The sequence below is a fragment of the Nicotiana tomentosiformis genome, chromosome 11 (genome assembly GCF_000390325.3).
Source record: "Nicotiana tomentosiformis chromosome 11, ASM39032v3, whole genome shotgun sequence".
NCBI classification, from domain to species: Eukaryota; Viridiplantae; Streptophyta; class Magnoliopsida; order Solanales; family Solanaceae; genus Nicotiana; species Nicotiana tomentosiformis.
Genome location: NC_090822.1, coordinates 1843337 through 1867913, shown reverse-complemented (window position 1 = coordinate 1867913; position 24577 = coordinate 1843337). Strand labels below are relative to the sequence as shown.

The 24577-nt window shown below is 40.6% G+C and overlaps 2 protein-coding genes and 1 pseudogene across 4 annotated transcripts; all 3 read right to left on the bottom strand.

Moving 5' to 3' along the window:
- Positions 1 to 1010: 1010 nt before the first annotated feature.
- On the bottom strand, positions 1011 to 2821 carry LOC138900846 (uncharacterized; annotated as a pseudogene).
- A 1318-nt stretch (positions 2822 to 4139) lies between these two features.
- Positions 4140 to 5180, bottom strand: LOC138900845 (uncharacterized). Its single transcript, XM_070188477.1, has one exon. The coding sequence runs from the start codon at positions 5178 to 5180 to the stop codon at positions 4140 to 4142; it is 1041 nt and encodes a 346-aa protein (XP_070044578.1).
- Positions 5181 to 15755: 10575 nt separating this feature from the next.
- Positions 15756 to 24284, bottom strand: LOC104108575 (uncharacterized). 3 transcript variants are annotated; one of them, XM_070188587.1, is made up of 7 exons: positions 23822 to 24284; positions 22890 to 23075; positions 17520 to 18561; positions 17013 to 17441; positions 16278 to 16940; positions 16104 to 16181; positions 15756 to 16022 (listed from the first exon to the last, which is right to left on the bottom strand). In XM_070188587.1, the coding sequence occupies exons 4-5, from the start codon at positions 17130 to 17132 to the stop codon at positions 16386 to 16388; spliced, it is 675 nt and encodes a 224-aa protein (XP_070044688.1). In that variant the 5' UTR covers positions 17133 to 17441; positions 17520 to 18561; positions 22890 to 23075; positions 23822 to 24284; the 3' UTR covers positions 15756 to 16022; positions 16104 to 16181; positions 16278 to 16385. The 3 variants fall into 3 exon arrangements, with proteins under 3 accessions (XP_070044688.1, XP_070044689.1, XP_009615941.1); XM_070188588.1 differs by having other exon boundaries at positions 17520 to 17708; XM_009617646.3 differs by lacking the exon at positions 22890 to 23075.
- Positions 24285 to 24577: the final 293 nt, after the last annotated feature.

Sequence of the window (24577 nt, the reverse complement as noted above, 5' to 3'; positions counted from 1 at the left end):
ATACAACACCCTTAACCAATAATCAACAATCAACAACCCAACCCTATAACTGTTCATGCTTTTCTATCAAACCCATCAACTCATATCTCATGAACTAGAGTCTATAATCATTAGTCCAATGCTAGAATAAATTAGAGGGTGAAGATATTACCTTTTTGAAGTTCAATCCTTTTGAATTCGAGTTTTAGGGTTCCTTCTCTCAACAATGATGTCCCAATCGAATATCTAATGATATGGAGGGTTTACCCACGCTAATAAGATGTTGGGAAATTAAAATTAACTTAGAGTCACCATTAGAACTTACCTTGGATGGTGGAGGGACCTTTAAGGAGTTAGGTTCTTGAGAGCTCCCCTTTCTAGAGCAAGTTTTTGTGTTTTGGGGGTGTGGGGGACGAAGTAGGGCTTTAAAATGACCCCCCAGGTGTGCCCCCACGCACCTGAAGGCCTGACCATGCACCTGACCACGCAAAATGGCAGTAGCACTGCCTCAAGTGTGCGGCCGCGCACGTGACCTGCACACCTGGGCGCGAATATTGCACACTGCTCTGTAAAATACACATAGCCTTTTGCACAGATATCGGTTCGGACTCCACAATATATCGTTGGAAAGCTATTGTAAAGGCCTACAACTTTCGTGTTTTGAGTTGTCCCAAATTCCTTACACATTTTTACTAAATCTTGTTGAAAGACAGACTTTTTGTAAACTTAGTAGATTTATCGAATCTTATACACCTCACTCTTCGTCTTGATTCTAAACTAACTATTTCTACCCATACTCATACCAATAGAACTTCACATGTCCAAAGTGTAACATTACTACTCATTTAATACATTCATACCTAAGCCGAATTTACGAGGTATTACATTATCTCTCCCTTGGAATCATTCGCCCTCGAATGATGGTCCTGGTTGTAACTACGACTATCTATGGACATTAAACGGGTATGATGTTGACATGCGAATAATGAACTGTCATGAACACATGTATACCAAATTGAACAAATACGTGATTACTGAATACTGAGCTGACTAAATACTGAAAGACATGGAGATTATACTATAAGGTCTAAATGGAAAGGTTAATTACCTTCCACATTTTCTATTTTCTCTTCAAAGAGATGGGGATATCTGGACTTCATGTCCTCTTCGGCTTCCCATGTAGCCTCTTCAATCTTTTGATTCCTCCAAAGTACTTTCACTGAAGCAATTTCTTTAGTTCTGAGCTTGCGGATTTGATGATCAAGAATAGCCACTGGAGTTTCTTCGTAAGTCAAGCTATCTTTAACCCCTATATTCTCCGTAGGAACCACAAGTGACGGGTCTCCCATGAATTTCTTCAACATTGACACATGAAATACTGGGTGTACAACAGCTAATTCTTGTGGTAATTCTAACTCATAAGCCACCTACTCGATCCTTCGTAGGATTCTATATGGCCTAATATAGCGGGGACTAAGCTTCCCCTTCTTCCCAAATCTCATAACGCCTTTCATAGGCGAAACTTTTAGAAACACCCAATCATCAACTTGGAACTCTAAGTCTCTACGCCGCACGTCCGAATAGGACTTTTGACGACTCTGAACCGTCTTCAAATGCTTTTGTATTAAGTTGACTTTCTCCATAGCCTGATAGACCAAATCAGGTCCTAACAACTCTGCTTCGCCAACTTCGAACCAACCAATTGGTGATCTACACCTTCGTCCATACAGAGCTTCGTACGGTGCCATCTTGATACTAGAGTGATAGCTGTTATTATAAGCAAACTCAATGAGGGGTAGATGATCATTCCAATTACCTTTAAAATTGATAACATATGACCTCAACATATCCTCAAGAGTGTGAATGATGCGCTCTGCCTGGCCATCTATCTGAGGATGAAAAGCTGTGCTGAGGTTCACTCTTGTGCCCAATCCTTTCTGAAAGGATTTCCAAAAGTTCGCTGTGAACCGAGCACCACGATCTGAGATGATGGACAAAAGAGTCCCATGCAATCGAACAATTTCCTGGATATACAACTTGGCATAATTCTCTGCTGAATCTGTAGTCTTCAATGGCAAGAAGTGAGCTGACTTGGTAAGTTAGCCTACAATCACCCAAATCGAATCATGCTTCCGAAACGAGCGAGGTAGACTTGTTATGAAGTCCATGTTTATCATCTCCCATTTTCAAACGGGAATTTCTATACTCTGAGCTAAACCACCAGGCCTCTGGTGTTCGACTTTCACCTGCTGACAATTTGTACACTTAGCCACAAAATCTGCTATGTTCTTTTTCATTTCGTTCCACCAATAAATCTCCTTAAGATCAAGATACATCTTTGTGGAACCTGGGTGAATAGAATACCTGGAATTGTGGGCTTATGACATAATCCGCTCTCTGAGCCCGTCTACGTCTGGAACGTATAGTCTGCCTCTGTACCTCAAAGTACCATCATCTCCCTCTTGTCCAAAAGTCGTAGTCTTGTGTTTGTGAATTCCCTCCTTCAGCTGCAATAAGTAGGGATCACTGAACTGCTTTTCCTTCACTTCGGCTACTAAGGAGGATTCAGCCCCGTTCTGAAGAACAACGCCACCATCTTCGGGGTCCAAAAGTCGAACTCCTAAACTTGCTAAGCGGTGGACTTCCTTCATCATAGTTCACTTGTCTTCCTCAACATGCGCTAAGCTTCCCATAGAACGCCGACTGAGAGCATCAGCTACTACATTTGCTTTCCCCGGGTGATAGAGGATATCAACATCATAATATTTAAGTAATTCGAGCTACCTTCTCTACGTAGATTCAATTCTCTTTGCTTGAAGATGTACTGGTGACTCTTGTGATCTGTAAAAATATCAACATGCACCCCATACAAATAATGGCACCAGATCTTAAGCGCAAACACCACAGCTGCTAACTCAAGATCATGAGTCGGATAATTCTTCTCATGAGCCTTGAGTTGTCTCGATGCGTAGGCTATGACTTTACCATGCTGCATTAATATACACCCAAGACCAACCCCTGAAGCATCACAATAAACAACGAACCCTTCGGTTCCTTCCGATAGTGTCAAGACTGGAGCTGAAGTCAACCTCTTCTTTAACTCCTCAAAATTTTTCTCACAAACGTCCGACAATTGAAACTTGACCTTCTTCTGAGTCAATCTAGTCAAAGGGGACGAGATAGAGGAAAAGCCCTCTACGAAATGCCTGTAATAGACTGCTATACCCAAAAAACCTCTTATATCGGATACTGAGGTGGGTCTAGGCCAATTCTTCACTGCCTCTATTTTCTGAAAGTCCACCTTCACGCCTTCCTCTGAGATGACATGGCCCAAAAACGCTACTGATTTCAACCAGAATTCACACTTAAAAATTTTTGCATATAGCTTGTGATCCTGCACTGTTCGTAACACAATTTTGAGATGTTCCGCATGGTCAGTCTCGCTATGGGAATAAATCAAGATGTCATCAATAAACACAATAACAAACAAATCAAGATAAGGCTTGAAGACCCTCTTCATAAGGTCCATGAAACCTTCTGGTGCATTCGTTAAACCAAATGACATTACAAAAAATTCAAAATGCCCATATCGAGTCCTGAAAGCTATTTTTGGAATATCAACTTCCTTAACCTTCAACTGATGGTATCCCGATCTGAGGTCAATCTTGGAATAACATTGGGCACCCTGAAGTTGATCAAATAAATCATCTATTCTGGGAAGAGGGCATTTGTTCTTGATGGTGACTTTATTCAATTGGCGATAGTCAATGCACATGCGCAAAAACCCATCCTTCTTTTGGACAAACAAAACCGGTGTGCCCCAAGGTGAGACACTTGGACTTATAAATCCCTTATCTAGAAGATCTTTCAACTGGACTTTTAGCTCTTTCAATTCTGCCGGAACCATTCTATAAGGTGGAATAGATATCGGCTTAGTGCCTGGGAGTAGATCAATTCCAAAGTCAATCTCTTTATCGAGAGGGACTCCGGGAATATCTTCGGGAAACACTTCTGGGAATTCATTTACAATTGGTACTGACTGGAGAGTGGGAATCTGAGCATCTACATCCCAAACTCGAACCAGGTGATAGATATACCCTTTAGAGATCATCTTTCTAGCTTTAAGATAGGAAATAAACCTACCCCTAGGTGCTACTGCATCACCCTTCCATTCTAAGAGGTTCACCGGGAAATTCAAAACTTACTAATTTGGTTCTACAACTCACTGTGGCATAACAAGACTCTAACCAATCCATGCCCATGATTACATCGAAGTCTAACATCTCCAATTCCACTAAGTCTGCTACTGTAAGGCGATGATACACTTTGACTGGACATCCCCTATAGATACATTTTGCTATAATTGATTCTCCAATTGGAGTGGACACTTCAAAGGGTTCACACAAATTTTCTAGTTCTATCCCAAATTTCTTAGCTATATATGGGGTTACATAAGATAGGGTGGATCCCGGATCCATAAGAGTGTAAACATCAAAAGTGAATACTGTTAGCATACTTATGACAACATCTCTGCGAGCCTCTGTATTCTGACGGACTGACAACGCATACAAGCGATTTCGACCACCACTTACATTACCAGACTTTGCTGCACCATGCCCTTGTTGGGCCTGAGAGTTCTGAGGGGCTGCTGAGTTATTGGACTGAGCTACATTGCCTCCATTATTCTGCCCTACTGATGGACAATTCCTCAAGAAGTGGCCCTGCTGACCGCACCCAATGCAACTATTTGTGCCTAAACGACACACCCTTGGATGCCTCTTACCACACGTATTGCAAATAGGGTAACCAGGGACTCTGTAGCCCATACTAGCCTGTGACTGTGAGTCTGCTGCTCTGAAATTCTGGTTTTTCTTGTTAAACTTGGACCTCTGAACTGGTGCACTAGCTGAAGATGGAGCAGGTCCTGATTTTGATTTCCTGAAGAACTGGCGATTGCCTCCTGCTTGAGATCCCCCATGGCTGAAATTTCCTGTAGACTTATCTCTCTTGCTGAATTCCCTGTCCTTATCTCTTTGTAGCTGCTCTTCTTCCTTCAACCTGTCTTCATTCCCTTGAACAAAGGCAACCATCTTAGTAATGGTCATGTCATTGTTCTGAGCAGCTATATTAGCATCAGCAAACAAGTCATCTGAAAGCCCTAAAACAAACCGCCTAACTCTGGCCCTCATATCACGTACCATTTTCGGCGTATACTTAGTTAGAGAGACGAACTTGGGGAGTACTCATTCACACTCATATCATTATGTGTGAGTCTCTCAAACTCCAAAGCCTTAGCTTCCAAGACCTCAATGGGTAGAAAATGCTCAAGAAACACATCTGCAAACTCCTTCCAAGTTGTAGGAGCCTCATCCTCCCCTCGGGACTCTTCCTATATTTCATACCAAGTGTTGGAAACATCCTTCAGCTGGTACGCAACAAGCTCTACTGCCTCAGTGTCTGTAGAATGCATCACTCGAAATATCTTCTGAATATCATCAATGAAGTTTTGTGGATCCTCATCCTTTTTGGACCCTGTGAAAACTAGAGGTTTCATGTTGAGGAATTCCCTGGACCTGGAACTACCCGTCTCATAAACAACACTTGTTCCCTGCCTTTGAGCCTGAGTAGCAACAATATGGGTGAGCAACTGGATAGCTCCCATGACATCCATGTCTGAAGCACTGGGCATTGAGCCCGATGCAACCGCCTAGGCCGGAGTGTCCTCCTCCTGAGCAACATTAGTCGTAGCCCCTTGACTAGTAACTGAGGCCCTCTTGGTGTACTTTCTTTTTGTAGGATTCCTGAAAGCATATCTCTAACTGCACGATCTAGAGTATGAAAGAGATGGAACAATCCTAGATGTCGTGGTGGTCGACTGTTTACACGTGTGGCGTGCACACATATATAAAAGTGACCACACTGGACACGACTTCATAGACTCCCTAGGACTCTTGAACCTAGTCTCTAATACCAAGCTTTGTCATGCCTCGAACCATGGCCTGGGCATTACACGACACTCGGTGCCTAACTATATGTGACCGAGCGAACCAACTGGGTGGCTGGATCAACATGTGGTATAACTGTAAGCTGAATATAAACATTCAACATGTTGATCTACTAAAGAGTCTGACTGACATATTATAAATGTGGAAAGTACTGAAAAGTCTGCAAATATAAACAAGTAGCCGACAAGGCTAACATATAAAAGCCTGCTAATATCTGACTGACTGGGCTATAGTCTACGAAGCCTCTAAAGAATACTGAAATGCTAACTGTATACCGAGATAAGGTCCCCAGTATACCTTATTAGCTGAAATACTATAATGACTGAAAATTAGAGGGATAATGCCCTGAAAAACTGGGGCTCACCAATAGCTGATACGAGATGTCCTAGCAAGAAGAATCGTCAACCTGTAAATCGTTACCTGCATTGCGAGATGCAGACCCCGGGCATAAAGGGACGTCAATACATTTGAATTGCACTGGTATTTAAAACAACTGAAGGAAAGAACTGTAAATACTGAAAGAAAAACTGATAACTGATAACTGAACTAAACATAGGAAGTACGGTTATGAATTCTCCCTTTTCCGAATGATGAACCAATTGTTTATCTGAATAAATAGACTACGGCCTCAGGCCCAATATATATATGTGCACAAACTGCGGCCTCGGGCCCAAGTATACATATACATAACTGCGACCTCAGGCCCAAAATACAGGTGTTCAACATTCAAAAATTTAGAATCAGGAACTGAAAATCATAATGTAATACATGATACTGAAATTCTGAACCATACTAAGTTACATGATATTGGAATACTGAATAGGACTAGACTGAGATGTGTATTCATAATAAGTTGACTTGTCATAACTGAAACTCATAGAATATTGAATGATTATGAAACTATGCCATCTAGAGAATAGAAGTTCTACGACTATTCATGGGACTAAGGCATAATTACTTTCTAAATAAACTAGTAATAGTCATTATGAATGGGACGTAGGGAGAATCATAGACATTCCCAAACGTAAAGAGTTAGCCACATATACCTTAACTTCCTGCTCTCGAGCGTAATGCAACGTTTGTCAACCCTTTCAACTTTAATCTATAGCAATACAAGTCAAATGGATTCCATATTAGCTATGATACTTATATTTTGGTCACTTAAACATTTTATCAAACACTTGGTGAGAATAAAGTTTCATAGTCCTTATTAATGGTGTTTCTACACCCAATAACCCATTCTCTTTCTCCTAGATAAATTCTAAAGTCTCAAATGGTTATAATCAACATCATTCTCCATCACCCATAAGGAATACAACACCCTTAACCAATAATCAATAATCAACAACCCAACCCTATAACCGTTCATGCTTTTCTATCAAACCCATTAACTCATATCTCATGAACTAGAGTCTATAATCATTAGTTCAATGCTAGGATCAATTAGAGGGTGAAGACATTACCTTTTTGAAGTTCAATCCCCTTAAATTCGAGTTCTAGTGTTCCTTCTATCAACAATGATGTCCCAATCGAATATCTAATGATATGGAGGGTTTACCCATGTTAATAAGATGTTGGAAAATTGAAATTAACTTAGAATCACCATTAGAACTTACCTTGGATGGTGGAGGGACCTTTAAGGAGTTAGGTTCTTGAGAGCTCCACTTTCTAGAGCAGGTTTTTGTGTCTTGGGGGTGTGGGGGACGAAGTAGGGCTTTAAAATGACCCCCCAGTTGCGTCCCCTGAGCACCTGAAGTCCTGACCGCGCACCTGACCACGCAAAATGGCAGTAGCACTGCCTCAAGTGCGCGGCCGCGCACGTGACCCTCCTGGCGCGCACCTGGGGGCGCATATTGCGCACTGCTCTGTAAAATGCATGTAACATTTTTCACAGAGATCCATTCAGGCTTCACAATATATCGGTGTAAAGCTATTTCAAAGGCCTACAATGTTTGTGTTTTGAGTTTTCCCAAATCCCTTACACAATTTCACTAAATCCTCATGCAAGACAGACCTTTTGTAAACTTAGTAGATTTATCAAATCTTATACACCTCACTCTCCGTCTTGATTCTAAACTAATTATTTCCACCCATACTCATACCAATAGAACTTCACATGTCCAAAGTGTAACATTACTACTCATTTAACACATTCATACCTAAGCCAAATTTACGGGGTGTTACAGATGACTATTGTCCTTGGGTCGTTTTTGATGGGCCGGCAAACCTTTAGGCAATTTGGGTCCAGTTGCCTGAATGAATACAGTGGCGTGGGCTATAACACACAAAAATCTAGGAATGATACGAAATTCCTATTTTATGGTCTAAAAATGCCAAATAACAAGGAATGGTCATGGCAAAGTAATGACTATTGTTCCTAATGTCATTTTTGATGGGCTGTCAAAATTTTAGCCAATTCGGGTCCCGTCATCTCGATGCATGCAGATGGCGTGGGCTAGCACACGAAAATCTAGGAATGGTGTAGAATTCTTGTTTTATGTCCCTAAATACCAAAAAATGAGGAACGATCATGGGAAAGAGATATCTATTGTTTCTTAGGTCATTTTTTATGGGCCAGCAAAATTTTAGGCAATTCGGGTTCGATCGCTCGGATGCATGCAAATGGCGTGGGTTATAACACACGAAAAACTAGGTATGGTGTGAAATTCCAATTTTATTGTCCTAAAATGCTAAAAAAATGAGGAACGGTCATAGAGAAATGTTGACTATTATTCCTTAGGTCATTGTTGATTTGCGGCAAAAAATTTAGGCGATTCAGGTCCGGTCGCCCGGATACATGCAGATGGCATGGGCTATATCACATGAAAATCTGGAAATAATGAGGAATTCTTATTTTATGACCCTAAAATGCAAAAATCGAGGAATGGTCATGGCAAAGCGATGGCTATTGTTATATCATTTTTGATTGGTTGGAAAAGTTTTAGGTGATTCGGGTCCGATCGCCCGGATGCATGTAAATGGCGTGTGTTATAGCACATGAAAATCTCAGAATAGTGCGGAATACCTATTTTATGGTCCTAAAATGCCAAAAAATTAGGAATACTCACGGTGAATCAATGAATATTGTTCCTTAGGTAGGTTTTAATGGGACAAGAAAATTTTAGGCGATTTGGGTCAAATCGACCGGATACATGCAGATGGTGTGGGCTAGCACACGAAAATCTGAGAATGATGCGTAATTCCTGTTTTATAGCCTTAAAACGCTAAAAAACAAGGAATGATCATGGCGAAGCGATGACTATTGTTCCTTAGTTCGTTTTTGATGTGCTGGCAAAATTTTAGGCAATTGAGGTCTGGTCGCCGGATGCATGCTAGTGGCGTGGCACATGAAAATTTGGGAATGGTGCGGAATTCCTGTTTTATGGACTTAAATAGCCAAAAAAGAACGGTCATGGAGAAATGATGATTATTGTTCCTTAGGTCATTTTTGATGGGCCAACAAAATTTTAGGCGATGCGGGACCGGTCGTCCGGATGCATGCAGATGGCGTGGGCTATAGTACACGAAAATCTGGGAATGATGCGGAATTCCTACTTTATGATGCTAAAAAATAAGGAACGGTCATGGTGAAGCAATGAATTTTGTTCCTTAGATCATTTTGGACGGGCCAACAAAATGTTAGGTGATGCGGGTCCGGTCGCCCGGATGCATGCAGGTGGTGTGTGTTATAACACACGAAAATCTAGGAATGGTGCGGAATTCCTATATTATGCCCCTAAAACTAAAAAAACGAGGAATAGTTACGGCGGAGTGATGACTATTGTTCCTCAAGTCGTTTTTGATGGGCCGACAAAATTTTAGGCGATTCGGCTCCGGTCGACCGGATGTATGTAGATGGCGTGAGCTATAGCACACGAAAATCTGGGAATTGTCACACCTTTTTCTGAAGATTAGGGGAGTTTTTCCAATTAAAGTGATATTATTCGAAATGAATTTATTTATTTAATCAGAGTCGCCACTTGAAATAATTATGATGGTGTCCCAAGTCACCGGTTTAATTTAAAATTCCCAATCGACGAAATTGACTCTATTTATGGTCCGCGAACACAGAAGACCGGGTAAGAAATTCTGTTAACCCGGGAGAAGGTGTGAGACACTCCCGAGTTTTGTGGCTTTAGCACGATCGCTCAACGATTAATAATTGGCCTAATTATCTGATTTATTACATGTTTAAAACCTATTGTGCATTTTATCTTTTACCGCTTTTAATTAAATTTTAACTGCTTTTTAGTATTTATGGAGTTATTTCTTGAACAAGTTACGATGTCGTACACTTGTCGTTTTGATACACATTGAAAACTGTGCCACGTGAAACGCGCCCACAATTTACAACATGTTTATTATCATCATCATCATTATTATTATTATTATTATTATTATTATTATTATTATTATTATTATTATTATTATTATTATTATTATTATTATTATTATTATTATTATTATTTGAAGTTATGGTCAAGTCGCGTGAAGTACACACTTGAATTGGAATTTACGTATCATGACTATGCCACAGGAACCGTACCCATAGTCACGATGAGTTATTTATTAATCGCGTCTAAAGCAAGGTACGATGGTCATGTATGGTTATTCCGTTATCTATTAATTTATAAGAGATAAAATAACTTATCAATTACTTTGGGATAAACAACTTATCAATTACTTATGATGGCATTTCATCCAATGTGCCCCATTATCAAGGATAAATGCAGTGTTTTTTTTGCAGTATTTTTGTTGTTCTAAATGTCTGTAAATTTTCAGTTTGCAAAATTTATGAAATAAAATTATGTTTTCAATGGGGTTAAATCTAATTGATATTTAGCATTAAAGATTGTAACGACCCGGTCGGTTGTTTTGAGAGTATTATCTCCAATCCCCTATTTATTTCTTCCTCTATCTTACTTTGTGATTACGTGACTTGCCGGGAGGATTTGTTTTTGCTTTTGGAGTAAAATGGGACACATAGTCTCTAGAATGGAAGCATGAGTCATAGGAATTGGACGTAGTTTGAACTGTGTGAAAACGACTCCGTAATGGAGTTTTGACAGTTCCAATAGCTCCGTAGGGTGATTTTGGTCTTAGGAGCGTGTTCAGATGTTGAATCGGAGGTCCGTAGGTCATTTTAGCGTCAATTGGCGAAAGTTGGAAATTTGATGAATTTTGGAGGGTTTGACCAGGAGTGAAATTTTTGATATCGGGGTCAAATTCTGATTCCGTAATTTGGAATAGGCCCGTAATGTCAATTATGACTTTTGTGCAAAATTTGAGGTCAATCAGACTTGATTTGATAGGTTTCGGCATTAGATGTAGAATTTTGAAACTTTGAAGTTCATTAGGCTTGAATCGATGTGTAATTCATATTTTTAGCGTTGTTTGATGTGATTTAAAGGCTCGACTAAGTCCGTGTGATATTTTAGGACTTGTTGGTATGTTTGTTTGAGGTCTCGGGGACCTCGGGTTCGTTTCGGATGGTTAACAAATCAAATTTGGACTTGTGCGAATGGTTGATGGCACCAGTTCTGGTGTAATCACACCTGCGCAAGATTGACCACACGTGCAAGCCTGCTGAAGCGAGCAATGGGACACAGATGCGAGCAATGGGTCGCTTCTGTGGAAGAATGATCGCAGAAGCGGACGAGTGCTTGGGGAGCCCTGTCCACAGAAACAGACGTTTTGGCGCAGATGGACACTAGCAGAAGTGAGATTTGGACCGCATAAGCGAAAGTTTCGCTGGTGCGGAAGGGTTGGCCGCAAGAATGAGGGAACTGCAGATGTGGGTAAGTTGTTGCTTCTGTGATGCCGCAAATACAACTATGTATCCGCAGAAGCGGAAATGTTGGACGGAACATTTAAATGCAAGGTTTCGCTAGTTTTGCTCATTTTAAACATTTTGAGCTCGGGTCTTGGCGATGTTTGAGAGCATTTTCGAGGGGTTTCTTGAGGTAAGTCTCTTGTGTTTCTTTTTGATCAATAATCTTGTTTTCCCATTGATTTTCCCACCTAATTAGTGTGTATTTAAGGTAGAAATTGAGAGTTTGAGATTAGGGTGCACGGACGACTCCACCCTAAATGAAGTAGTTATCCTTTATCATAGTTGCCTCACCCTTATTTGGAATTATGGACTCACGTTATCTTCCTTATTGTCGAATTGTACATGTGGAACCGTTGTTATATATTATCTCTCCCTTGTTGAGCTATTATTATTATGACTGGTATTCTTTATTGTGTTTATTCTCTGTCAGTCCGTTCTACTGTTTCTATGTGTTCGAAAGCTCTTAAATTGATTTACTGGTCATATTCTCGTGTATTGTTGTGGTTGTTGCTGTTGCACTCAGTTTGTAGAGCCTAGGGCTATTATGATGTTGTGATCTTGGCACGTGTTATTGTTGGGAGGTTTTATCGGGTATTTGCACTAGGTTTCTGCCATGATATTGTTACTATTGATATTTGCACATGCATCATGACAAGGCGGGTTATATATGTGGGTTTGCGGATGTGGCGAGACAAGGTGAGAATACTATTATGCGCGTGCGGAGAGATAAGACGGGTATTTACTTTATTATTGCGCATGTGGCGAGACAAGGAGGGCTATGTCGGGGATTGATTGGTGATGACTTGATATGGCCTGGGGGCATTGTTGTTGTTGATATATGTGTAGTGGCGTGCCTAACTTATGTGAGCTCTACTTTGTGCAAATTGTGGGGGTTGTTCTTTATGTGCCGTACATTTCCTCTACTCTTACTCTTTGGCCTAAATTGTGATAGAACACTTACACAAGCATACACGTAATTAATCACCCCTATCTATTTAAGAAGAGGGATCCTAATGTTATTGATCATTCATACATACCCTCGTCCACTTGCCTTCTATGTGAGCATTTTTCTATTGGCACGTGAGTCGTCCGTGCAATTACTAGTTAAAATGAGTGCATAGGGTGCCAAGTGATTAGGGTTCCCGAATTGGGACCTGTGAATTGTGATTATTCTGAGGTTTGGTACCTCGTGGAAGTTTTTGGATAAACCTGGTGTGATAGAGTTTATTCTTACTGAGTTGCTACTTGTCTTTCCCTTATTTGTTTTCACCGGATTTAAACTGTGTTCAGCTTACTCTATTGTGTTATTACTTGTTGTGTCCCGTTGCTAATTGTTGCTTCTATTTCCTATTGCATGCACAATGTTATTGTTGTCATTATGCGTAGTTTGTTAGAGATATAGTACTCTGCTAGTTCTGCACCTATACTTGTCCAGGTTATTTAGTCCAGTAGGTGTCTTGACTATCCCTTGTCACTACTCCACTGAGGTTAGTCTTGATACTTAGTGGGTACCGCTGTGGTGTACTCATACTACACTTTTGCACATTTTTGTGCAGATATAAATATTTCGCAGTCAGTCGATCGCTAGCTAGTTGTACGGATCCTGCTGCGGAGACTCAAGGTAAACCTGCTGCTGCGTTCGCAGACTTCAGAGTCACTTTTTGACATTGTATTTGCACTGTTTTATCTTTGTTTTGAAACAGTTGTATTTAGAGGTTTATTTTCTAGCAAACTCAGTAGAGCTTATGACTTGTACTACCGGATTTTGGGATTTGTAAATTCGTAGTGAGATTTCTATTTCACATTTGTTAGATGTTAGTTAAATATTGTTATTATTTCAGTAAATGTTAGGCTTACCTAGTCCCTAAGACTAGGTGCCATCACGATATCCTACGGAGGGAACGTTGGGTCGTGACAAAGATTCAATACAACAATTTAACATAAACCACAAGAAATAAATAGCAATTTTCATTCGCCATTATCGTCACTGTCAAGCACTATTTCATTGTCATTGTCTTCATCTTCTTCGTCAACATCTTGTACGCACCCCTTTAGGACCGAGGGCATCGTAATCTAGGCCCCAGTTGACACACATTTCTCGTATTTCATTGCTATCATCAATAAGATCACTTGCTTGATTTCTACAAAAATATGGGACTTCTACGTCCAACGTCTGTGGTAGAAACTTATGTAGTCCCTCCCACTCGACAACTGTTGGGAAAATAGGATAATCATTGTCTCTATGTAATTTATTATTTTCTAATAAATCCCAATACTGATCCTCCGTTCCTTCCAGGTAGTTAAGATCATCCATTGCATGATGAATGACTGGTGCCTTTTCCATCTCTAGAATCTCCTTCATCAAATACCGAATCACTTCTAGTTCATCTCTGTGTGTGTTTGTTTGGAAGGTTGCATACAGTGCTTGTGGTACAAGAAGCCCATGCTAGTGACATAGTACTTCATAATCACATCGTTTTGAGTTTAGGGGAACCCATTGTATTTTTTCGCTCCAAATTCGCATACTTTCAGGCTTTTTAGAATGCGCTTCGCCCTCAATAATGTGCCCCACAACTTTGAGATAAATGTGTATATCGATAGGATTATTTTCCAAGGGACGGAGAACACCATACCACTTGTCATCAACCAAATCTGTATAGCAACCTAGCATATTTTTTTCAAGGTAGGGATCGATTGTGTTATGACGTGTTCCATGTAGATATTTTGAACTACCTTCACCTTTTTGCCTCTTCTTAAACCACTTATTAAATGTTATTGGAATTTCTGAAATGGATGTTGTAATGGTTCTTCAAATGGTCTTTGAATACTGATCTCTTCGTTCAATTTAAGAAGAACTAAACTGCACGAACTTGTATATTAAGCGCAACGCCTCACCAGTATGCGCTACATGTATTGTCATGTCGATCTGAAAAAGCTATCGACCTGAAAAAGCTGTCGGCCTAAAATAGCTGGACCCACTTATACCCTAAAGAATCATTATCACGTGAAACATAGAGCCTGACTAATATGCGCTATGTGTATTGTCATGTCGACCTAGAAAAGTTGTCGGCCTAAAATAGTTGGAGCCACTTGTACCCTAAAGAATCATTATCCCGTGAAACATAGCGCGTGACCAATATGCGCTATGTGCATTGCCATGTCGACCTAAAAAATCTGTCGACCTGAAAAAGTTGTTGGCCTGAAAAAGCTGGACCCACATGTACCCAAAAGAATAATTATCACGCGCAACATAGCACCTCACCAATATGCGTTATGTAACCTAAAATCACTCTTAGCTGCCTATAACGAAACGAATAGAAAATTTGTCCATTAATTTTTCATTTTCGAGCATTACGACATGGCTAGACACAATGACGTACCAAGGTGTTACTGTTGCAAACGTGCAATTTTAAAGCCATGTTGGTCAAATTGCAATCTGGGGCGCAGACGTTGGATGTGTAAACAAGTTGTAAGTTATTATCTTTTAAACAATTTTTGTTAATAGTTTTTAAATAACATGTTAATTAATAGTCATGTGTTATCATCCCATTAGTAGGACGAAAATCAATGTGGTTTTGAAGAATGGTATGATGAACCCATTAACCAAAAATACTACAAATCATATTTGCTAAACATTTGGAATCTGACCAGTGAATACGAACTGCAGATCTTAAAACTACAAGAACAACTTGCGACAGTGAAGTAGAAACTAAAAGATGCAGATGAAGAAAAAAATAGGCTGGAAGAGAAATTTAAGTGGTTGAAGCACAGAATAATGGGCGATAGTGACTAAACAAACACACGGATGCGTTTAATGTAGTATTTTATTTTTATGTTGTACGTGTCATGTATTATCTTTAATTGGTAACGGATTTAAATTTATGTTTAAGATGTCATTTTTTTTGTTCTAGTGTTAAAGTAATAAATAAACCGAGAAATAAAAACACATGTGCAAATTATGTCAAACATAAATAATGTTGCTATTATATATTTAATGTCATATATACAACTAATAATACATGTCAATGACTCCGACAACCTGTATGCTTTAAAGCATTCACTGGCCTGAGGTGCATCCCATCCCGCTCAGCTACGCTATCAAGATCATCCTCATCACGTCGCCTCTTTATCAGAGGATGTGCTGTAGCATGATCGTCAGTAAGGCTGGCAGAGTCGGTAAAAGTGGCCGTTGGGCCAGCAGTAACCTACAAAATAATAAGATATTTTAGTATGTGAAATAGAAAATACTAACGTACGTATTAGCGAAAAAATTTTAATGGCGATACCATGGTCTCATCGGGCTCCTGCATAACATCATCAGTCTCCGACAAGTTAGTATCGCACTGAGCAGAGTCCGTGACGGGCTATGACGAAATATTTACAAAAATAAAAATACTTTAGATATTACTGACTAGTCAATGACATAAAAACAAATTGAAACAATAGTAATACAAAAATACCTGCGCCTGAGTAGCGCCACAATGCTCTGTCGGAACATCGAGGTGTACTAGAGTAGATGAAGTATGTGAAAGATCCTCAGCATCCCTCGGTGATGAGCCATAACTCAGTCATCTCCCACTATGCACCTCTTGTATCGGCCAATCAGCAACAACTAACGATGGATCTGGGGGATCAGGAAAATACTGATCCCACTCCTGCCGCGTAATGGCCCTGCCCGCAATCAACAATAGAGCAGACGGGGTCACCTGAGAAGTCCCTGGCGACAACTGAAGACTGAATGATGACATATCATGAGAAGCATCGTGTAGCTCAGGGTGTTCACCCGGCTGATCATCTCTAATATTCTCCACGGGTGCCTCAACGCCTCCTTGCTGGGGACCCCGTCCTCGCCGACCACCATGACCTTGTGGGCCAGCCCTTCCCTTCTGGCCACGCCTGCCACATCTACCACGTTCAGGCTCCACTGGTGGCCCATGATGGTACTCCTCGGGCAGAACATAAGCTACCTCGTATCCTAAGCGCCCATCCTCTCGGGCACGTATGAATGTGTCGGAATCAAGATCAGTAACCCGACAGCCAAAGACGCGCAAAACTGACTCTCCCTCGCCTGTATGTTGCAGCATCTGCAGCCCCCACTGGTAGAACTGATGTAAGCCAATAGCCTACATAACAACTAAAATATTAATTACGTAAGAATAATGTAGCATTATAAGTAAGTATAATAATTAATATACCAGTGCCTCATGCCTCCCGCCGAATGGAATGTACTGATCACCTGCGCGATGAACGGGATTCCCGACGAAAAGTCGGGTAACGCTATGATACCAACCCATGTACTCATGCTCGCCATCCATACAGTCAGGTGGAGGATATGACAGAATCAGATCATACCTCTGGTCCCAAATCTTAATCTAGGCCTCTAGCCATGCTTTGTATGTCTGGTCAACCCTGCAACGATCATCCCGCTGGTAATGTATCTCGTGCCAAGTGGGCAGAATAGGTACAAGCTTCGGGCGACCAAACTGACGAAGGACTTGCTCTGTGTCATGATGCTCGACTATGTCGAGACATATCAGTGGGATGGAAGTGCTCCACATAGCTCGGCCGCGGAAGCAATAATTGGGCAAACCAACTATGAGCTCGTTGTATGGCCTCCATACGAACTATTTATTAAACACAAGAATCGTGAGTAAATACAACACATATAAAGCCAAGCCAAGTAAAGTTAAGTATATATATACCTGCGCGCCTTCAAGTAAATCCAACAAATCCCTTTAATAAGGGATATGATGTCGAGCCTCGACCTCGCGTACGTAGCCTATCCTATCAACCCACCGCCAAGCTAAAGGGAGAAACGGTGGAGGTGGTGCATCCGGTACGATCAGTGGTAGAGGTGGCTGGAACTGCATGAACCGCTCACAGGACCAAACCTAATATAGATTGTGGACATAAAATTTAAGGTATTGTTTTACTATGTATGTTATACTCATGAAAACAATTGACTATGTTTTCATCTTCAACAGCGGTAAAAATCAGACGTCTTTCTGGGAGCCCAAGCACGCCTGGCACATCTGCCTATACAGGTAACCTAGAACAGTTGCACTCCAGCTGTAACCAGGTAAATCATCTAGCCACTCCAGATGATGTAGAAATCTCAAATTGACTAGGTTTTCCAAAGTGTTCGGGAACAATACACAACCAAACATCAGCAATAACAACAATCTTATATGTCGGTCGATATCCTCCGGTTGTGAATCATCCGTAATCTCCACAACCATCGCCGCTAGATGCTACCGGACGGGTGTTAGCTGCAATCGACTGACCCCCTCAATAGAGTCGGCTCTGTTGGCTGGAAACCGGTGAGCCGCTGTAACATATGCAGGTAATCCACTCCCATATAGTCTCTACAAGCATGCAGGTAAGCTACAAGTAATCCATCAACCGACAGACCGAAAAGAACCTCCACGGCCTCACGCCGATAGGTAGATGAAACGTGTGCATCTCCGGTTGCCACCGCTCTATCATAGCCGTGATCAACGCCCTGTCGGACTGCAACTATCTCTATGATCCTGTAGAAACCCGTATCCTAAAGGCATCTAACTATACAGGGATGGAGTGGGTGGTCCCTAATGAACTCCCACATATCGTCTATACGTCTGAGGCGGAATATTTGGGACAGACACTGCCCATCCCAGATGTGTGAAGACCTATGTTTGCCTTGTAGCAGCAGTACCTCTTGAGATGCAGGTCCGGGATGCACATGGGGAACCTCCATGACGATGTCTGTAAATTGAACAATATTAATTAAAGTATTTTTCTTTTTGATTGTTTAACATCTTTAAACATATTGCAATATCTTTTATATTAGTATTTAATCGATATTTTTACTATATTATTACTTATGTTGACACATTTTCTATATTATTATTTTATATATTAGTTTATTATTTTATATGTTTGTTTCTTATTTTATATGTTAGTTTATTATTTTATATATTAGTTTATTAGTTTATTTGTTAGTTTATTATTTTATTTGTTAGTTTATTATTTTACATGCTTTTTTTCTTATTTTATATGTTAGTTTATTATTTTATATGCTTGTTTCTTACTCAGCTATTTTTGGGTATAATAGAATTAAATAATTAATTTTTATAACTATACATGATATAATTAATAAGTATTGATATAAAAATACTTAGTTTGAAAAATATTGTTGTTTATTTTTGTCATTTTCTTACATTTGTTGACTAAAATTCGAGAGAGTTTGTGTTTGAACTATCATCTCTTTTCCCCCCAGATATTTTGATATTTTTGTGGTTAACAGATAACTAAATGATTAATTTCAATAACTACAAAGATAATTTAGTAATTATTCATATAACAGATACTTAGGTTGATAAAATGTCTATATTAATATTTCATACGTTAGTTTCCAATATTTTCCCACTAAAGTAACACTACTCTAAATGGTCATGAACAAAGTCAACTACCATTAGCTAAAATTTATTATTAGTTTTACCACGCTAAATGGCACTACATTACAATTACGGGCACAACATAACACTACTACTACAACAACAACTAACCTAGTTTGATCCCAACAGGTAGGGTCTGGGGAGGGTAGTCTGCACGCAGACCTTACCCCTACCTAATGCAGGTAGAGAGGCTGTTTTCAATAGACCCTCGGCTCAGAAAGGGAAAGAAGAAGAAGAAGAGGAAAGCAAGGAAGGAAGAAAGATGGAAGAGAAAAGAAAAAGGGAGAGATAAAGGATAAGTAATACCCAATAATAGCTACAGAACAATACAATACCCGAGGCGAACAAAATCACATAACGTAATAAAAGTCTAAGAATATGAAGAGACATGCATGCTACTAAGACTATCGGTGAACAACTATAAACTACCCACTAACCTTCTACCTTAATCCTCGACCTCCACACCCTCCTATCAAGGGTCATGTCCTCAGTGAGTTGAAGTAGCGCCATGTCCTGCCTAATCACCTCTTCCCAGTACTTCTTAGGCCTACCTCAACCTCTTCTCAAAATTTCCATGGCCAACCTCTCACACCTCCTGACAGGAGCATCAATGCTTCTCTTTTTAACATGTCCGAACCATCTCATCCTCGACTCCCGCATCTTGTCCTCCACGGAGGCTACTTCCACTCTGTCCCGGATAGCTTCATTCTTAATTTTATCTCTCATGGTACACCCACACATCTATCTCAACATCCTCATCTATGCTACTCTCATCTTCTGCACATGGGAGTTCTTGACTGTGGCCAACACTCAGCCCCATACAGCATAGCCGGTCGAACCACCACTCGATAAAACTTACCCATAAGTTTTAGCGGCACATTACTATCACACAAAACACCGGAAGCGAGCCTCCACTTCATCCATACCGCTCCGATACGATGCGTGACATCTTCGTCAATGTCCCCGTTACCCTGGATAATAGACCCGAGATACTTAAAACTCACTCTCTTGGGGCTTAACCTCCACGTCTGCATTATGGGTACCGTCACTGAATTTGCACTCCAAGTATTCTGTCTTGGTTCTACTCAGTTTGAAACCTCTAGACTCCAAGGTCTGTCTCCAAACCTCCAAACTCGCATTAACTTTGCTACGCGTCTCATCAATCAACACTATATCATCGGCAAATAGCATGCACTAAGGCAGCCTCCCCTTGGATGTGATGCGACAATACATCCATCGCCAAGGCAAACAAAAATGGGCTAAGAGCCGATCCCTGGTGCAACCCCATCACCACAGGGAAATGCTCCGAGTCACCACCCACAGTCCTCACCCGAGTCTTAATATCACCATACATATCCTTAATCACCGTAATGTACGCTACCGGAATACCGCTAAACTCCAAACATCTCCACAGGACCTCCCTTGGAACTTTATCGTATGCTTTCTCAAGGTCAATAAACACCATATGCAAATCCTTCTTTCTTTCCCTGTACTGCTCCACTAATCTCCTTACCAGATGAATAGCTTCCGTAGTCGAACGCCCCGGCATGAATCCAAACTGATTCTCGAAAATAGACACGCACCTCCTCACCCTGGCCTCCACCACCCTCTTCCAAACCTTCATAGTATGACTCAATAACTTGATACCCCTATAATTATTGCAATTTTGGATATCACCCTTGTTCTTGTAAAGCAGAACCATCATACTCCACCTCCATTCTTCGGGCATCTTCTTTGTCTTAAAAATAACATTAAACAACCTAGTGAGCCACTCCAAACTTGTCCGCCCCGTGCTCTTCCAGAATTCCACCGGGATTTCGTCTGGCTCTGTCGCTCTGCCCCTACACATCTTACGCATCGCCCCTTCCACCTCATCTACCGTAATACGCCTATAATACCCAAAATCATGCCGACTCTCGGAGTGCTCCAACTCACCCAGCACAATGTGTCTATCCCATTCCTCATTCAACAGTTTATGGAAGTATGTCTGCCATCTTCTCCTAATGAGTACCTCATCTATCAACACTTTGCCATCCTCATCCTTGATGCACTTGACTTGGTCTAAGTCGCGGGCTTTCCTCTCCCTCACCTTGGCTAATCGGTACAACCTCTTGTCCCCGCCTTTGCCCTCGAGCTCCTCGTACAAACGAGCAAACGCCACGTTCTTAGCCGTCGTAACTGCTAACTTCGCCTCTTTCTTTGCCTTTCTGTAACACTCCCGATAAGTCCTTTTTTTCCTCCTCGTTTGTACTCTCTACTAGCTTCAAATAAGCAACTTTCTTAGCTTCCACTTTACCCTGAACCTCTCCATTCCACCACTAGTCCCCTATATGATCCCCGGGAGAGCCCTTCGTGACCCTTAAGACCTCTCTAGTAGCTACCCTAATGCAATCCACAGTCGTGAACCACATACTAGACGCGTCCCCCTACTCATCCAGGCCCTCAAAGACAACAACGTTTCCCCTAACTCCTGAGCTTTGTCCTTGGTCAAGTTACCCCACTTGATCTTAGGTTGCCTGCACCCCGCCTCTTCCTCCTACTCCTCTTGATCTCCAGGTCCATAACTAGGAGCCTATGTAGAGTCGTGAGGTGCTCACTTGGAATGACCTTGCAGTCAGTGCACATACTATTATCGTATTTCCTGCAGAGAAGATAATCAATCTGAGTCTTGCCTATTGAATTCCGAAAAGTGACCAGGTGCTCTTCCCTCTTCGGAAAACTCGAGTTAGCTATAACCAAATCAAAAGCTCTAGCAAAATCCAACAGTGAATTACCTCCCTCATTCCTATCCCCAAAGCCGTACCCGCTATGCATATCATCATAACCCCTAGCACTAGCCCCAATATGACCATTGAAATCTCCGCCAATGAACAACTTCTTTGTGTGCGGGATACTACGCACCATCTCGTCCAAATCCTTCCAGAATTGCTTCTTGACCTCATGGTCCAAACCTACCTAAGGAGCGTATGCACTAATCACGTTTACAGTAAACCCACCAACTACCAGCTTAATACTTATCAACCTATCATTTACCCTCTTAACCTCAACCACAAGCTCCCTGAGGTCCTTATCTACTAAAATACCTACCTAATTCTTACCCCTAGCGCTCCCTAAGTACCATAGTTTAAACCCATCTACATCTTGTGCCCTAGTACCCTTTCATCTAGTCTCCTGAACACACACTATGTTGATCTTCCTTTTCTGAAGAATCTTACCTAACTCTATAGACTTCCAAATTAATGTCCCAATGTTTCAAGACCCAATTCTCAGCCTAGAGGCTTTCTTACCCCCCTTCCCACTCCTGGACCTCACCTCCACCCGAGGACATGACCTTACTCTCACATCGTTCACTACCGTCACTATAAGCAAAAGGTATTGGGTAAACACTACCACTAAGAAACAATAACGGGAATGAAGGACTCCAAGCTACGAACTCGAGAGCTAAAAATAACTCAAAGGAGCGACTACCACGTCTACGAAACTACCCCTATGCAAACACAGAATTAAAATAAATATATGAAACCTTAAGCTTAAAACACTAGTAGAAAAGATAGAAAAAACAATCAATCCAATCAAAATTGCCGGCAAGGCAACAATAAATAGATGTGCACAAATACAATTCAAGAAAGATGGAACCTGGATCACAGTCGGGGATGTCCGGACGCGCTTTCAAATCCGTTGAATACTGCTGCTCCCGAACCCGTGAGTAGGAAAGTTTCGGCGATTTGTCAATTTCACCGGAATTTCACCGCAAATAAAAATAGAGTATTGTCACAGTGGAGATGTCCGAATCTTCTTGATGGAACACGAAATAGAAAGCCACTGGTAATTGCACAGAAGAAAAAGCGATTCTCACAACACAAAGAAAAAATCTATCCTCAATCAATGGAAAGCGAAATTGTGACTCGAATCTCGAGGATATAGTTCGAATTGGTGGCTGAAAAGTTTCTTTTATTTATCAAAATTAATCCAATTCTTCTTCCAAGAAAAGAAGAAATCTTCCACGTACACCAGGTCAAAATTCCAGGTACGACGAACAAGAAGAAGATCAAGATTTTAAACTCTCTTCAAAATCCGAGCTCTCAAAGGAAGAATCCCGTCTTGAAAAATAAATTATCCGTAATTATAAAAGTTATATTATATGCACAAAAAAAACCCTTTGCGAGGCTTTTTTGTTGTTGAACATATGAAATTATGCCTAGATTTGTTTGCTTCGGGCACAACATAACACTAAAGGGCACTAAACAACAATAAAGTCACATATTAATATTCGTACAATAATAAAATCCAAATAATATTAATTATTCATAAAATAATAAATTATCTATTTTACTAAATTTTTAGCACATAAATAATCTAATCCGAATAGAAAACAAAAAATTAATTTAATCATAAAAAATCACAAAAATACATATACCATAGTAAAAACAACTATTAAATATTTTTTTTATAATAACTAATAACATTAATTATTTATAAAATAATAATTTCTTTATTTTACTTATTTTTTACTGTGGTCTATATTTCTTTTTTATACATGAGTTTTAACAAAAAGTAAGTCGGAATACCTCGATCTAAATTTTTTTGAAAGGTGAAGATTTGATGATTTGGGGGCCGAAACGAGCAATCCACTACGTGATAACACCTTAGATCCGGTGTTAGCTTGCTACAATACCGAGAAGATACACTTTTTATGGGACGGATGGGCTCCAATGGTTTTTTTTGCTTTAAAAATGGGTGGTGGGGAATGGGTTTGGGGGGGGGGATGGCATTGGTTTTCTGGTCGGGGAAGATGGAGGCCTGCTTTTTAAAGTAGGTATAGCGCATGCATACAGGGCGCTATACTATAGCGCGTCCTATATGTGCGCTATACCTTCTGCCCATTTTGAGTTCAAATATAGCACGGCTATTCACCGTGCTATACCTTAATGGACAAACATGTTGTTAAGGCATAGCGCGGTGAATAACCACGCTATATATAAAATGGTATTCAATTTGTTTTTACCTATTTGTGTCTCTTGAATCCAAAAGAACCACACTTTGGTTCCGAACTCTTTTCGTGTGTGGTGTGTGCGTGTTTATATAGAAAGAGAGAATGTTGATCCTCCTCTTTTTGAGGATTAGGTGAGTATTGTGTGGGAATATTTACTGAGTGGGCCCGGGGTGAGTAGTGGAGAGCATAAATAAAAGGCAAAAAGGCCTCCGAACCATCTAAACTTGCATCGGATTTTAAAGCCAGTATATGAACTTCTGATTTTCCCATTTAACAACTCAAATAGATAAAGTTACTTATAATAAACCCCTCACTCATGTCATGTATCTTA

Bases quoted from the DNA above. Each gene is read 5' to 3' on its own strand.
- LOC104108575 (XM_070188587.1), bottom strand. From the start codon at position 17,132: ATGGATGGCGAGCATGAGTACATGGGTTGGTATCATAGCGTTACCCGA. The intron at 16,941-17,012 runs GTATATTAATTA...GTTGTTATGTAG, and splicing joins GCGGGAGGCATGAGGCACTG to GCTATTGGCTTACATCAGTT.
- LOC138900845 (XM_070188477.1), bottom strand. From the start codon at position 5,180: ATGGTACGTGATATGAGGGCCAGAGTTAGGCGGTTTGTTTTAGGGCTT.